This window comes from Arachis ipaensis, chromosome B07 (assembly GCF_000816755.2).
Source record: "Arachis ipaensis cultivar K30076 chromosome B07, Araip1.1, whole genome shotgun sequence".
NCBI lineage: Eukaryota > Viridiplantae > Streptophyta > Magnoliopsida > Fabales > Fabaceae > Arachis > Arachis ipaensis.
Window position 1 is genome coordinate 111,996,212 of NC_029791.2, and position 17,967 is coordinate 112,014,178.

The 17,967-nt window shown below is 33.2% G+C and overlaps 1 protein-coding gene across 1 annotated transcript; it reads right to left on the reverse strand.

The window, feature by feature from the left end:
* On the reverse strand, positions 3,944–5,040 carry LOC107607656 (transcription factor HEC2-like). The gene has a single exon (XM_016309584.2). It carries the CDS (start codon positions 4,846–4,848, stop codon positions 4,075–4,077), a length of 774 nt encoding a protein of 257 aa, XP_016165070.1. The 5' UTR covers positions 4,849–5,040; the 3' UTR covers positions 3,944–4,074.

Here is a 17,967-nt window from a genome sequence, read left to right on the forward strand (position 1 = left end):
AAAATCTCTTCCGGTCCTAACCATTTACGAAATTGACGTGGCGCTTCTTTACTATTGGAAATTAACAACGCGGTCCTTAATCATTCTCTTTGTGTGACCAAAAAGACTCTTACCGATACTTTCGGTTAAGAGAGTTTTTTCGATCACACATAGAGAATGGATAAAGACCGTGTTATTATTTTCTAATAGTGGGGGGACCGGGGAGGAATTTTACTTAAAATTAGAAAATAAATAAAAAAAGCATTGTTTTAAGTTTTGCATTTAATGCATTCTGCCATATTTTACATGTGAATGGAGAGCAAACAACGTCAAACTTAATAGATAGCACGAAATCATTAACAACGAGACTTAACACAAAAGTGATAATTATTTGGGTTGATTAAGCATTATTATGTCTTGGATTTAGAGTTTTAAGAACGACATGTATGTTCTATATTGTTGAACCTAAAAAAAAAGTTAGTTCAAGATTATTATTTCATATACTTTTTTCTAGAAAAATTAAAATGCTTTTCTTATTAGTGAAATTAAATTCATCAACCATAATTTTAATAGTAGGGTTACATGTAGAGACTAAATATTCTTTTTAGATTTTTAGAAGTGATATTTGTTTCATCCAAATGTTCGTGATATGACTAATTAATTTTAATTTAATTTTACGTATTTTAATTTTGTTTATTTAGTTACTAATTTGAATTTTATGTAAGAGGATTTAGAGTTTTCTTTATTTAACCTAAAATTGAGTGAGTTTCTTCGATTTAATTTCCAAACCAGTGAACAAATTATATTCAGCTATTTCTTTCTTATTGCATCAAGTAATTGAATACAAAGAGAATCAATTGATCTTTTATTCAATTTCTTGATGCAACAAGAAAGAAATACATCAATCTAATTTGTTCGTTTGGAAATTAAATCGAAGAAACTCACTCAACTTTAGGTTAAATAAAGAAAACTCTAAATTCTGACATAATTAGTAACTAAATAAATAAAATTAAAATATGTAAAATTAAATTAAAATTAATTCGTCATATCACGAACATTTGAATGAAACAAATATTACTTCTAAAAATCTAAAAAAATATTTAGTCTTTAGGTGTAACCCTACTATTAAAATATTTAGTCCCTAACCATCTAGAAAAGGACCTGGCGTCCCTTGACCATTAGAAAATAACAACACGATCCTTATCCATTCTCTCGTGTGACCAAAAGGACCCTCTTGTCGGTTTTCAGGTAAAAAATAACCGGAAGTACTGGTAAGAGTGTCCTTTTGGTCACACGGAGAAAATGATTAAGGACCGCGTTGTTAATTTCCAATGGTGAGGGGGCGCCAGGTCAATTTCGTAAATGGTTAGGGACCGGGGAGGGGTTTTACTCAAAATAAAAAAAAAAAAGAAAGAAAGATGAATTTGTTAATGTTGATTCAAATATAAAGCAAAAACAATAACAAAATATGTAGCAAAAATAACGAAGGCTCCAATGAGACTGCGTCCAAAGCTAAGAAGTAAGAAATCAAACGGATGCAGGGTTGATATGTTTAACTCACGTTAATTAATTTGGATACTTAAAAAGTAAAGAACATGTCTGATTAAGAAGAAATGAATAATTTATACCCTAATTAACCTAAAAATTACAAACAACTTTAATTGGCCTTCCATCAAGTGAACCAAACCTTACATACAGGATGAAGGATGTTAGCTCTGGCCACACATGGGTATTCTCGCTATTCTGATTGTTTCCAATTTTGATTTATTCATATTTTGGACGTTTAATTTGATGCACGCATACCCTGAAATTGCATTAATCATGAATGAAAAAGAAGAGGCAGATAGAGAAAATTCAGAAATTTGAATAAGTCAAAGCTTTGTTGGAAACATGTCTAGACTGACGTTTGGGACAATATATAGTTTCACATAAATTCTGCCCTACGAGACTAGAAGCAAATAACATTACTACTGTACCGCAGGAAATATTGTGTGGCATTTGAACAATCTAACATATGATAATTTACTAATTGTTATAAGTAAACTGTTTAGAAATTAACTTCTTTTCTTTGTGACTTAGAAATTAACTTCTTCTCAATTAATATTTAGTTACTTTTATCATTTTTTTTTTCTTCTACTCTTTCTTTTTCTTTCATCTTTCTTACTGGCTAAAAAAAAATTCAAAAGGTGGTTACCAAGGGCAAGTATAGTACTAATAAGTACTAAGTAGTATCCAACGGAAAGTTGAACGAAGTGCATAAAGTATTGATTTAGGGTCGCACTCAATTAACAATAATCATATGCAACTTCCTTGTATCGATTATTAATTATTTTATATAAGGATCTTTGCACAGGGGCATGGAAATTTGGTTGTGGTAAGTGCACATGGAATTTATCAAGTGAGAAAACAACTCGTCACTCTTTTGAGGCGAGAATGGTTGTGGTCATATGCTCCTAATAAATACAGCACACCTACTAACTATTGCCCTGGGCTTATTTCTTGAAACTTGGCCCTTCCTACTCCAACATGCATTTGCTGACATATCTGTTATTAACTTATTAATATTTTTCTGTGATGTGGATATTCATATTTATCTATATTCTGTGAAAAGGTCGTCAATCAAATGCATAGAAACATGGGCTAAATAAACTACTACATAAAAAAATAATAAGTCAAGGAGGAAACTGATAAATATAACGGGTTATACTGCTGCCTAGATATATAGATAGAATGATAGATAGTGGAAAATGAAACAGAACACACAGCAAAAAAATAGAATAAACCATGGATAATGAAGATAAAAGAAGTGAACAATGCATTAGCTTAATTGTCATCTTAAGAGAAGAAAAATTATAATTACTAGAGTCTTGTCGAACACTCTGTCGAACTGTGTTACTATATACGGTTAAAGAATTCTTAAGAACTTACAGAAATAAAATCCAACTCTATGGAATAACTAGTTTGGAATTATGAGAAAGAAGAACTCAAATCTCGGTATAACAGATACATACATTGATGTTGAATTTCCGACGTGTAGAAGGACGTTGGGTATGTGGTTGACAAGCATATGAAAATCACGTGTGCGGGTGTTGATGAAAGGTAACGTCATCACCGTGCCCGATCGTAAACGCAACCACCGCAATCTGTCAGATCATCACGTGCAACTCTCATGCATTACTCTTCTCTTATTGTTGCTACTTGCTAGTTGCTAGTTGCTACCCTCAATCACATTCACACCTTCCTCGGGAACTAATAATTCAGTTACACACTATATCATTCCGAATAAAATATAATTAGTGACAACTATAATGTAGATTTTGACAAAATAGATTTGGTCCCTGCTTGAAATAATGGAGACGTTTGTATACACGATAGAAACGTTACTTGTTTATGCAACATAACATAGTTTTTCCTTCTTTTATTTTTGTATAAACTAATAGCTCGTCTTATAAGCCTTACAGCTCGTAAGTCTCTTTTACAACTATATGATACATCCACCGTGTGTGGGTCGTCTTCATCTTGTTGGGTCTCGGAAAACCAGACCAGAGAGTCTCTGCCTTCTCCCAAGGCCGTACAAATGTCCCGAATATAAGGAGCATCATTTTCAACCTGATTATGTGTTCCGTTATATTTAATCAATATAATAAGATTCAGTCTTTTTTTTTACGGAAGATAAGGAGATTCGAACCCGCGATCTCTTAATTGAATATGGAGAGACTATGTCATTTGAGTTATAATTCATTGGCATCTAACGGCTCTTAGGTATCAACTTCATGTAAAGTCGACTACACTTGAGTTTCACCTTTTTTATATTCCTTGATTTATGATCATTTAATTTAAAAAATCTTTAAGATTAGAGAAAATTTTTGTTCATACCAAAATTCATATAAGAGGATTATAGTCCATACTCCATACTAATTAATAAGCCCGAAATTAGAATGAACAAGAATTAAATAATGAATGATAGCCCTATTATATGAAAGTTGGACCTGCACATATCCTACATAAAATAATATTTTACTCAATAGTGGCTATCCCCTCAAAGGATATTTAATTAATAATGATTATGGTAGGATGGTACATTAGTCTCTCATCTCATGCATCTCCATAATGGTGAGCATTTCGACCTTGATAAGGTTTAGGTAGAGAAAGATAAGAGGCGCCAGGGGCATTGAGAGTGGCAGTAGCTGCAGCTGCACCTGATGCAGTTGCATTATTATTATTATTATTGTTTGCAGAAGAAGAAGCACGTTCCAATGAGTGAATCTGGGCCTTGAGAAACTTGACATAGTGAATGGCCTCATCAAGCATTGAAGCAGTGTCCATCTTGGTTCCTCCGGGGACCAGTCTCTGCAGTATCCTTATTCTCTCGCTTATCCTTTCTCTCCTGTGCCGCGCCGCCACACTCTGTGGATCCTTCGAGATCTTCACGTTCCTCCTCTTTGGTGGCTTTACTGACTCAGGGTCTATGTGTATTGGCTGCATGGCCGCTATTCTGAATATCATCTCCCTCATCGCCGCCATTGAGTTCCGCTTATTCTCCGTTGCACCTGAATTTCCCAACAAAGATGGCAATTCTGTTTGAAGCATTGAGGTAGGGTTGTTGTTAGAGAAAGAGATTGTGGTTGATGGTGAAGACCAGGGCATGATAGAATTTCTGTTATCGATTGAATCTGATAGTTGCATAGTACTGCCACTGCGTGCACCAAGAAACTGTGGTGATGGGTGGAATCCTTGCACGCTGGTCTCATCAGCGTAATTAGGTGAAGAGAATTCGTTAGGAAGTTGCATCATCATCATGTTCATCAAGTCCATCTGATCCTCTTCCGAAGAGGAAGATGATTTCAACTGGTCAATGGTGTTGTCCATTAATGGAGTTAAGCTAATATGATGGAACAAGAGGGAAATAAAAGGCTGGAGAAGTATTTGGAGGACAGAGAAAGAAAGAGAAAAATGAATAGTATTGGAAGAATAGGGGTAATTCTATCTGAAACGGAGAAGGAAGAACGACAGTGATAAACCAATAAAATAGTGATATCGGGAACAGCCTAATAGGGTGGTGTGACTTCTCATCACTCTCTTTCTCTTTATATCTCATTTATAATGATCTTCTTCCCCAATTCTCTTATTGTCGTACTCGTACCAAACCAATCAATCATTTTGTGTAAAATTATTTAGTGATAGTGATTATAACAATGGTAAGTGAACCTTTTATGTACACGTGCTAATAATTCTTATTGGGCAAGTATATTAATACAAAGTTTACGATTAGTAAATAATTAAATTAGTCTCTAAAAAATTATTTGTCTTTTAAATTAGTCTATAATTTTTTTTAAATCAAATTTATTTTTTAAAAATTATAAATTAATTGTGTTAGTCTTTTTGTCATTTTTTTATTTTTATTGATAGTATCAAAATTTATTAATGTGACATATTAAATAACACCAAAACATATACTTAAAATTTTTAATTGACTATTAATATAATTAGTTTATAAAATTAGATCAAATCAATCTCAAATTGAGAGATTTTAATACCTCAAATTCTCTCTTCAATTAGATTTTGATTCGATCTATTTTTATAAATTTATATGTTAATAGTCAATTTTTTTTGGTGACTATATATTAATAATTAATTAAAACTCTTAAATATGTATTGTGATGTCACATAACATATTATATTAATAAATTTTGACACCATTAATAAAAAAATAATTAAAAAACTAACATAACTAATTTAAAATCTTTAAAAGATAAATTTAATTAAAAGAATTTTTTAATAACTAATTTAAATAACGAATAATCTTTTAAAAATTAATTTCACCATTTGCTCTTAATTCAAATTTAAGTTAATGAACTAATTAATATATATATATATATATAACATTCGTATTAAAAGTGCCACTATGATTCATCAGTATTATAATTTAAAAGAGTAGGGGAGAAAATGACTTTCTCTGGTGCATGAATCATGGTTCCTGTAGCAAATATTTTTACGTTAAAATGGGGTAAGTGGAAGCATGAGATTGCGTTTGTGCCCTATTAACTTGCTTTTTAAGGAGATTGAAGCCCCACACATGTGCCAGATGTCAGAAATCTCACCATGCAAATGACTTTTCAATAATGGAGGAATAGCTTCTTTACACTTGGTGGTGGCCGTCCGATGAAAATGAGTGGAACACGTGGCTTCCATCAGGTGGACTTGATTGGGGGCAGTCTATCATCTGTGATGTTCCGCAGCTACAGACGAGAATAGCCTACCCTATCCCTTAGCTTCTTCTCATTGAAAACGGAACGCTTTTCAAGATGGATCAGGTTGCTTCATGTGCTGGATTTGTTAACGAACTTACCATGCAGCAACTCTGAACTACCTTATTACCTCGTCTTATTTTTAAGACCAGGTAGAAACTCTTCGCCGGACACCCGGTTTTCCCCCTTTACTTTTCACCATTCACCAACTTTCTTTACCTTCGTCATCTTACGCCTTCATATTTCACATATAACAACAGAATTATATTAACGTGTACATACCATATGCGTGACAATGTCATGTCGGGAAGAAAATTACGGAAATAAAAACACTAGACCATTTTGTACTCGAAGAAAAAATTGGACGAGAAAAGTAATCCTAAATAGTATTCCATACGTATATAAATATAATACGAATACCCTATACGTTAAGTCGTTAATAATTCATATATGTAAAAGTAAATAATACTGCATAGATATGGTAAATAGTACTTATTTTGTTTGGTTTGGTTTCAATTTCGAAATCAAAAGATCTCAATTGAGAAGGTAGATACTCTTCTTAAGTCTTAAGATAGAGCTCAGAGACTTTGCATTGATGCGATAGAAACTTCAAAAAAAAGTGACCAAATTCTTTATTAATAATAATATGAGAACTTTACAAACAATATCTATTGCAAGGGGCTACTACTCTGATACATAGTGTACATGTATAGATAGCATACAAAGAAGAAGAAGTAAAAAGCTTAACATAACACTTGTGATGGGTCTCATGATATAAAAATAAATAAAAGAGTGTTGCAAATTCAGTATGTATTCTCTGTACAATGATAATATGTATCTGAGTTCTTCTCACCCTATTACAATAACAACAAATTTAAAAAATTTGCAGAAACAAGATCTAAAAAAGTGAAAGCTAGAAATTAAAGTGTTGAAACTGGAAAATAAATAAAACAATTTGAAGATAAAACATGAATAAACAAGCAAAGAAATAGCTCCCAAATACTCACAAACACATGCATTTTATGCATTCTTTCTTATACCAGTGTAACTGGAGAATTCTTCAGAATGTATACGTGAGTATATGAGAATCCTCTTTGCATCTTCTAATTCTCTATTTATAGATGAAAATCCTAATTCAAAGCAGTTTTCCTTAGTAACCAAATAATTTTACCAACGTTCTAGAAAAAGGCCTCCTTTGGATGCCAAACTTTTTAACACACGTTCTAAGAAACAATTATCCTTCCCAGTACTTTCTCATATTTGCTTTGTGCTCAAGTATATGAAATTTAAGCACGTTTTCTTCTAGTTCCTATCAATTTTCTCCATTCTACTTTCTCAGTTCCAAGATGATGCAGATTAAAGAATTTGGCTAAGTAGATTTTATATGCTCTTATGCTCGATAGATATCCGACTCTGCTTTCTTCGACTAATCCATACTTTTTACGTTGAGATTTCTCTTTTCATTTGTGGGATCTAGTCACCGTCCTCGACTTCATCAATTACATCCTTGCATCCATCAAGAGACCGTGGGAACCAATTTTTAAAACCTTGTCTGCCTCTTAGGCAAGTTTGTTCTTTTAATTTTTTGGCTTTGTCTTCGTTCACTCACAAAATAGAAAGAACTCTTCTCACTTTTTTAAATCGGCTCGCAGTCCTTCGACTTAAAGAATCTTGAACTCTCTCTTGGCTCAACAATTTGACACCAACAATTCTTTACAATAATTATTGTAGAAATAGTAACTTGTACTAATAACAATTTCTCTCTTTTGATATAGAAACAAGAAATTAACGAGGTTAAGGTTCATTCCAAAAATAATTTTCGTCCTTACTAGGCTTTACCGATACTTAATAGGATATAATGATGTAATAACCAAAATGATTAAGCAAGCATAGATGGAAAAAGAAAAAAGAGGAATTAGAAAACAAAAGGAACTTAGATTCAAGTGGTTCTATTTTATTTTATTTTTTATGAAATCTTGGTAAAATAAATAAATTAATGGTTTTATCTTTATAATAATCCAAGCCAAGTAGCCAACTCGATGAATGATGTGTTGGCGTGATTTAATTTTGGATATTTATTGATCATTATTTGTGCTCCGACCAGTATAAGTGGACCCACCACGGCACAAAATAATGTGAGATGTGAACACTGATAAGGAGACAAGTTAGTGTAATTAATCAGTCTAGGCTGTGAGGGATATGATTTTTATCATATCGTTATAAGAAAGAAGTTGCAAAGAAAAATTATGTGTTTGGTAGTTGAATGTAAACACCTAAATGAAATTAATAAATAAATGGCATTATTATCTTTTTTAGTTTTTCGAATGCATTATTATATTATCTCCTGTCACCACCTTATCTTATCTTCAGACTCATAACATTTGTTTTTTTTTCATGACTCAAACTGGATCAAAATAATAATACTCTCTTAAACACATTACATTAATAGATTCTATTATTTGAGCTGTCTATAAAACTCGTGCGCAGAGAAGACAAGAATTATGCAAATCAACATGCACACTTTGCGGGTAAGTAATAATGTTGAAAGACATTGCAAACAAACTATGATTCACTATATCCTTTATATGATATATTTTAAAAAAGAAACTAAAAAAAAAAAAAAGGGGGGAATTGATACAAAAAAGAAGGAGAGATGGAAAACAAAGTCCGATGAGTAGTAATGATATATGGTTGATGAAATGGTCCCGGGTCTCTTCTGAATTCTGATGATCTCTGTCATTGTAAAACAGTGTGCCTGCAGCAACACACAGCAATAGCATGCATATATATGCTGATTTGCATGCGTTGATGAGTGCATGATTTTCATCACTCGCAAGTTGGATCATTTTCTCGTTACCCAATTACGCAAATCATACACTCCAAGAATCCAATCCCTTGTTTCGACTCCCCTTTCTCTATTACATACCTTAAGGTAAAAGTGTAAAACCAGTCGTCAAAGCAAACCGACACTTCAGTCCATTTTCAGAGATTAACTTGCTGCCTCTACAACTACAACGACTAGTGTGGGGATTTATTTTACGGTGCTAACAATTTAACTAGCAATCCTCCATGATTCATGAAATTTATTATTTTTTAATAATATTTAGCTAACATTCTAAATTTTATATAATAAATTTTAAACTCTAAACTTAAGATCTTTGACGGAATTTTGAGATAAATACCAAATTAGTACTTGAAAGATTCTGTCGCTGACAAAATAGTACCTGACTTTTGTTATTGACAAAATAGTTCCTGAAAGATTTTAAAATTTGACAAAATCACCCAATCGTGAAATGATGATGTCACAATGAACAAAAAACGCTAATGTGATTGTCAGAAGAGAGCTCCGGCGACGTTTTCGGCAACCTCCTTCTTCTTCTTCGTGTTCGCTGCTTCTTCCTCTTCAACACACCGCTGCATCCCCTTCTGCCATGGCAGCTGAAGAAGAAGACCGTCATGGTACGCTGTTGCACTTCGTCGCGTTCTTTGTGTTCGCCGCTTCTTCTTCTTCAACATGCCTCTGCATTCCCTTTCGCGTTCCTTTCCGCCATAGCAGTACCTCGCAACGTTCTTGAGTTTGCCGCTTCTTCTTCTTCAACATGCCGTTGCGTCCTTCCGCATGTCCTTCTGTCATGGAAAAGAAGAAGAAGAAGAAAAAGAAATGTTCCGTCTACCATGGCAGCACCTCACCGTTGTGTCCTTTCCGCCATGGCAACACCTTACCGCTACATCTCCTTTCACCATGGCAAAGAACACCAGAACTCTATGCCATCATCAGAGCTCTTTTTCAATGGCCACATCAGCATTTTTCGTTCATTGTGACATCATCCTTTTACAGTTGGGTGATTTGTCAAATTTTAAAATCTTTCAGGAGCTATTATGTCAATAACAAAAGTCAGGTACCATGTTGTCAGCGTCAGAATCTTTTAGGTACCGATTTGGTATTTATCTCATGGAATTTTCTTGAGTTCCTCAAAAGAAAGTTGAGAGTGAATGCGTATACATAGGAGTGGTAAAATGGGCCAGTCTGTCTTGCTCCGTCCCGCCTACCAAAGTCCGCCACAAAACGGGACGGCATCAAAATAATATGGGCTGAATTTGCTATCTTACCCCACACTACAAGAAAAAACAATATTTGTAACAAAAAAAATTGTTGCAAAAAATCGATATTTTGAAACAAAAGAATTTTGTAACAAAAAAAGGGTCGTTGTAGTATGTCCCGTTACAAAAAATTTTTGTAACAAAAAATGAAACTGTTACAATTCAAAGTAATATTTTGTAACAAATGTTTCTGATACAAAAAATCAAAAGTCGTTACAAAAGTGATAACAAATTTTGATCTTTAAAATATTTTTGGTGACAATATATTTTTTCCTATCATAAAATTTTGTTACAAAATATAACTTGATTTTGTAACATTTTTTTTCTTTAGTTACAAAATACTATTTATTTTTGTAATAATTTTTTTAATACAAATTACACGCATAATTTGCTAAATTATATTATTTTTTTAATTAATTAATATATTAACTAATTTACTCAACAAGTCAATATTTATATAATATATAATAACATAGATAGTTCAAATATCTTTCATTTAATTAAGATTGTTTTATAAATTTTTAATATATAAACTTTAAAGTACAAACTAACAAGACACATTGAAAAACCCTAATGAACTAGATAGATACATAGGACAAGAATAACAAGAAATTATAAATCTCCAAAATATAAACTACAAATTACAAACTCCATCATGTTCATAGAGCTACTTTCTCATGGAGAAGCTTCTAATAAGGCCCAGTTTAGGTAACCAACTTAATTAAGCTCCTTTTGATAAAATAACTTAAACAATAAATGATTCTGTTAAAAGTAACTTATAAATAAGTTATTTTGTATTTGGATTTTTAACTCTAAAAGTGCTTATTTTATAGAAATGTGATGAAAAGTAGAAGTATTATGAGAGAAGTCATTTTTTTTTAACTTCTCTATAAGCTCCTAAATAGCTTCTTAGAAAGTTACAATTTAGTTTTGAAAATTGCACCAAACATTAATACTACTACTTTTCATAAGTCAAAAGTTAAAAAAAGTTACTTCTAAAGTTTCTCAAACGGACCCTAAGTACCATACACCTGAAAAGACCACCAACCAAAAAACACTAGCTTAAGAAACAAGATTTGTTTTTTCTTTAAAAATGCACAGGAAAAACAAAAATAATAGAATGGCTCAGAAGATCTCTAGTATAGAGTACAATTAAAGGAGTTATAGAAACTAAAAATAATGCTCAAGGCCAAACAATTTACCAAACTCTTTTCAACCTTTCCAGCATCACATCAATTCAGAATCAAACAAATTTCAACATTGAATCTGCTATATAACACTAAGGTTCATCTTTAATTTTATGAACTCATAACTGTCACTGAGACATTCTCAACACTCTATTTTCTTTTCTGTTTTTAATATAGCAAATAGACTCGGAATTGCGCAAACTTTATGTCCAGGGTTCATCTTGAAATAAGTTTTCTAACAAACTAAAGATCATAATTTTATGATTTCTCTAGCCTTAGGAATAGAGGAAAAACCGTGACTGCTCTGCAGTGCGTAAAACCAGAAAACAGCAGCAGTATGTGATATTCAAAATTTAATATAAATTCAAGTTAAATCCAATTACCTTAAAAATTAATATGTTTCAACTTCACTCATCCAGATTTATTTCTTAATTAGTTCTGGATTAATACCATTTTTAATGAAGAAGTTACATAACCTGGAAGTTAAGTAAAAATGAGTCAAAATCTGTTAAAGAAACCAACAAGTTTAGTACCTTTCAATTTGAATAACTTTTATTACAAAATTCTAATTAAGCTAAATTTTGGTTTGGAAACTCCTAGCTCATCTAGAAACAAGTGTCTTGGTTGCAACCCAATTGCTATTCAATTCTAAGAGTTACAAGCATTGAAAGTTGATGCATAGCTTGCTGAAATCTATTTCTTTATAGCTTTGACCACCAATATTCAAAAATTCGCAACTCCCAATCCTTAACTCTTACAATTTTGAAGTTTTAGAGCAATAAAGAAAGTTAATCAAATTTTATAAAAAAAATTGGTTTCGCTCCAAAATTCAGCTCGTAGAAGTCGCAACAAGACAAACAAGTTGCTGCCCTGTTTGACCTTTTCTGTTGTAGGACAGATTTAACAACCTAAATTTAAAAATTCACCATAAATTGTATATTTAACAAAAAAGTCTCAAATTTTCCAGTTTAGTTCCTTATATTCTCAAGTTTAACTCAGACTTGGTCTCATACAATTTCGATTATTACATAATTAGTTATAGCTTTTCAAAGTTTCTAACTCCGTTTGAAAGTAATGCAGAAAATCAGATTTTACATTTCAACTTTAAAAAATCATAACTAACTCTCTAGTTAATACGAAACCTTCAAAATTGAATATTAATAACTATACTTGTTGTAGTTCGCTTAGCTTTTAGTCTCATACTATTCCAATCTCTATTAAGTTGCTAGTGCACTTTCAAAGTTGCCGTTTCATTTCAAAACTCTGATTTTCAACATAAAGTTTAGCATTTCAAGTTCAACTTTCAATATTTCCCAAAATCAATTTCAAAACAATCACCAACCAATTCTACCACCATCCCAACATATTTAATAACCAGCTCAATAGTAATCAACCAATACAATCTATCAAGATTCAGCATTCAATCACTCATCAACAATTCGTAATTCACACGCAATCAATCAATTTCACAAAAACCACAAAGCTCAATCACATTTCCAGCCACAATTCGATATCCATATAACCAATCAATTACTCATAAAAAATTAAACCTCTTTGCAGTCATTCAATAAACTTTATGAGTCTTCTAAAATTAAAGTTATTTAAGTTAAACCCCTACCTCGATGTCGAATTTCGCAGAAATCGAAGACAGAATTGTGGCGTGATGATCTAAAAACTAAACCTGATTCTAATCCTAATTCTAGAGAGAAGTGAGAGCTTCTCTCTCTAGAAACTAACTCTAACTACTAAACTAAGCTAATTGGTAACTAACACCTAAAGTATGAAAAGTATCCCCATTCCCCCTTCAATCCTTGGCTTAAATAGCATCAGAAATGAGTTGGATTGGGCCTACAAGGCTTCTAAAATCGCTGGCCACGTTTGCATTAAGTGGACTAGGTGGCAGCAACGGCGCGTGCGCGTACTTTGCGCGTGCGCGCCACCATACGTGTAGCAACTATGGCAAATCTTATATCGTTTCGAAGCCCCGGATGTTAGCTTTCCAACCCAACTGGAACCGCATCATTTGGACCTCTGTAGCTCAAGTTATGGTCGATTAAGTGCGAAGAGGTCGGCTTGACAGCTTTCCGGTTCTTTCATTTCTTCATGAGTTCTCCAACTTTTCATGCTTTCTTTCTTCATTCCCTTGATCCAATCTTTGCCTCCTAAACCTTAAATCACTTAACAAACATATCAAGGCATCTAATAGAATCAAGGTGAAATAAATTTAGCTATTTTGAGTCCTAAAAACCATGTTTTCACATTCAAGCACAATTAAAGGAGAATATACAGAACCATGCTATTTCTTGAATAAATATGGGTAAAAGGTGATAAAATCCCCAAGAATCAATACAAAACAAACCGTCAAATTGGGGTTTGTCAACCTCCCCACACTTAAACCAAGCATGTCCTCATGCTTAAACCAAGAATGAAGTAAGGGTATGGCATTTATTCAATGGAAACTAACTAAATGCAATCTACCTATATGCAACTATCTAAATGAATGCAAGTGCTTGGTCAAAATAAATCAATTCCCAAGAAACATATATGCACAAGGGCTAAGGACTAGCAAGTCTAATCCATAATTGAATTGAGTTATTAAATATTTTTACAAACTTGCATGAAGAATGATGATCATAGGTGAAAACATGTAATTGAGCATCAAACCCTCACCGGATGTGTTTGCACTCTATTCGCTCAAGTGTTTAGGGTTGATTCACTCAATTCTCCTCTATTTCATGCTTTCCAAGATTTGTTTTTTCTTCTAACAATCAACATTTATTTCATGCATGCATACAAGTATCATGAGGTCTTTTCATTGGTTGTAATGGGGCTAGGGTCAAGGTAGGATGCATATTTGGTCAAGTGAGCTTGAAATTTGAATCTTTGATAAGCTTAAACTTCCCACCTAATCTATGACATCCTATACAATTAAGTTCTAATCTAGCTACCCATTTTTCACCTTTTCACATACTCATGCATTTTCTTTTCATTTCACAACTCATATGCATTGATCTTATTGAGCTTCACCTTGGGGCATTTTGTCCCCTTTTTATTATTTTTATTCTTTTTTTCTTTCTTTTTCTATTTTTTTCTTTTCTTTTCCATATTGTTTTTCTTTTTCACTTTTATTTCTTTTTCTTTTGTTTTTCTTATTTTTTTCTTTTTATATACAAGGACCTCAATGCATAAGGTTTTACATTTGATCAATACATGAGTATGTACCCAATTCCCAATATTTCCGATAACATTACAAAACTACCCTTTTATTCACCCAATGTCCCAAGGTTCCCACACTTGAATGATACTCACACACACTAGCCTAAGCTAATCAAAGATCCAAATTAAGGACATTTATTGTTTTTCGCTTTAAGGCTAGTAATGTGCTAAATTAAAGAATAAATGGGTTAAGCGTAGGCTCAAATTTGGCTAACAAAGGAAGATAAAAGGTAGGCTATTTGGGTAAGTGAGCTAAATGAAATGATGGCCTCAATCACATAAATGCATGAATACACAAAATAATGGACATAAAGAATCAAACAAATCAAAGATTACAATCATAGAAAGAGAATAATGCACACAAGAAGGAAAAATAAGTGGTTGTAAGATGTAACCACACCGTTAGGCTCAAATCTCACAAGCTTGTGTTCTTAGCTCAAAACATGATCCATAATATATATAATTCAAGCAAGTTCTATGAAAAGATTTCACTCAAATCAATTGACATGCCCTATAGATAGAAATCTTGAAAAATTCTCATTATTTTGACTAAGCTTATTGTGTATATATATGCAAAAATAAGAAAATGCAACAAAAATCCAAAAATCCTAGAATGAAATGCAAAAGTGTTGGAATTAGAAATTTGTCACCCAAAATCGCCGATCGGTCGGACGACCTCCCCACACTTAAAAGTTTGCACCGTCCTCGGTGCACTCAAAGATGAGCAAGGGGGTACGGCGACTCTCCGGATTGCTATGTGTTCTTTCTTCCACTTCCATGGTTGCTTGTGGTGCATTCGTTATGAAAAAACAAAAATATACACTATAAGATGAGAAGATATAAAAGCAAAGAAGCATACATTGTTGGAATGAGGTAAATCACTAGGATCCACCATAGCCATTTGATTGATATGCATCAAAGAATGGCTCTTCCTCATAGTGCATTGGTGGGGGTTGTTGCCATGATAATTGATCATAAGCATATGGCTCTTCCCACCTTTGATTGTCCCATCCTTGATACACATCTCGATTATAGTCCTCATCACCTACAACATAGTTGTAATCACACTCGTAGCCAAAATGAGAATTCATAATGGAAAGAGAAAACAAAAATCAAAAGATAATGGAAAATAAGAGAAATAAAATTCTACAACTATTTCATGCTTTCTTTCTTCATTCCCTTGATCCAATCTTTGCCTCCTAAACCTTAAATCACTTAACAAACATATCAAGGCATCTAATAGAATCAAGGTGAAATAAATTTAGCTATTTTGAGTCCTAAAAAGCATGTTTTCACATTCAAGCACAATTAAAGGAGAATATACAGAACCATGCTATTTCTTGAATAAATATGGGTAAAAGGTGATAAAATCTCCAAGAATCAATACAAAACAAACCGTCAAATTGGGGTTTGTCAATGACTGGTTGGGCTGCCCCCAAAATCCAGCAGCTCCTTCATCCCTTATCCACCCATGTTAGCAACATTCACAACAGCTTTGACAGGGCAGCAGCAACGCGAGTTGGCCACGACAGCCAGCAAAACGATAAATTCAAATTGAATAGAATAATAATTCTGGAAATTCAAGGGTGGAACAGGGGCTAAATTAAATTGGAACAAGAGCAAGGCTAATAAAATGGAAGCGGGATAAACAAAAACGTCAAGTGAAAGTTCAGAACAAGGATGTCTTACAAGAATTAGAAAGGAACAATAGAACAAAGAAATAGCGACAGCAGTACAGACGATTATAGCAGCAACGGGGAAGATGATTCTCCTCCACCTTGGTTCGTGATTCTGGCGGCGGCGGTGGTAAGGAAAGGCTCCCCACCGTGTTCTTCTTTTCCTTGCCATTCGCGTTTCTCTCTATGCGATTGATAAACCCATATTTTATGATTTATTTTGTGCTCAATTTAAGTGTTTCTATCAATTCTTCACCCACTTATTCATGTAAATTGCATGGTTTTACTATTCCTTCCTTATTTTATAATATATGTGAAAAACATGTTTCCTATGCTTTAAAAATATTAATTTTAATTATCCTTTATTACCATTCGATGCCGTGATTTGTGTGTTAAGTATTTTTAGGTTCCATAGGGCAGGAATGGTTTAGAGGACAGAAAGGAAACATACAAAAATGGAAAGAAAGCACAAAAATGGAGTTTTGAAGAAAAGGCAGCGACATGAACGCATGGACGACGCGAGCGCGTGCCTAGCGCGAAATGGCAGCGACGCGTACGCGTGGAGGACGTGGATGCGTGCCTTGAGCAGAACGCAAATGACGTGTACACATGACTGACGCGTACGCGTGACAAGAAAAACTCCAGACCACGCGAACACGTGACCCATGCGAACGCGTGACAGACGCCACGTACAAGAATCTGCAGAAAATACCCCCAGCGATTTCTGGACCCTTTTTCGGCCCAAATCCAAGCCAAAAACACAGAATATAAGCCAGAGAATGGAGGAACCAAAGAGCACGGAGAACAACAGATACCATATACATAATTTTAGGATTAGATGTAGTTTTTAGAGAGAGAGGTTTTTTCCTCTCTCTTAGGATTTAGTTGTAGGATTAGGATTCATTTTATTTTATGATTGTTACTTCAATGCTAGGTTCAATGTTCCTTTAATTTATTTTCTATTCTATTACTTTAATTGTCATTTATCTTTTCAATTTGGCTTATGAACCATTCATGTTAGAATTTTCTTAATTAATATATAAATTGAGGTATTTCAGATATAAGATTGTTTTATTCTATTTATGTTATTAATGTTTTCAATTTATCCAAATTATTTTCATTCGAGTAGATTTTCTTCCCTTTTGGTTTTGGTTAAGTAATTGGTAACACTTGAGTTGTCAAACTCAGCAGTAGATTGAGATTTGGGAATTGCTGATTGATTTGGATCGCTCTAAAGCTAGTCTTTTCACAGGAGTTGACTAGGACTTGAGGATCAAATTAATTAGTTCACTTGACTTTTCTTTGTTTAGTAAGGGTTAACTAAGTGGGATTAAAATCTAATTCTCATCATACCTGATAAGGATAACTAGGATAGGACTTCCAATTCTCATACCTTGCCAAGAGATTTTCTAATTATTAATTTATTTTTCTTTCCATTTAAATTACTTGTTTCCTATTTCAAAAAACCCAAAATTCTACCTTTTCCATAACCAATAATAAATCATACTTCCCTGCAATTCCTTGAGAAGACGACCCGAGGTTTAAATACTTCGGTTATAA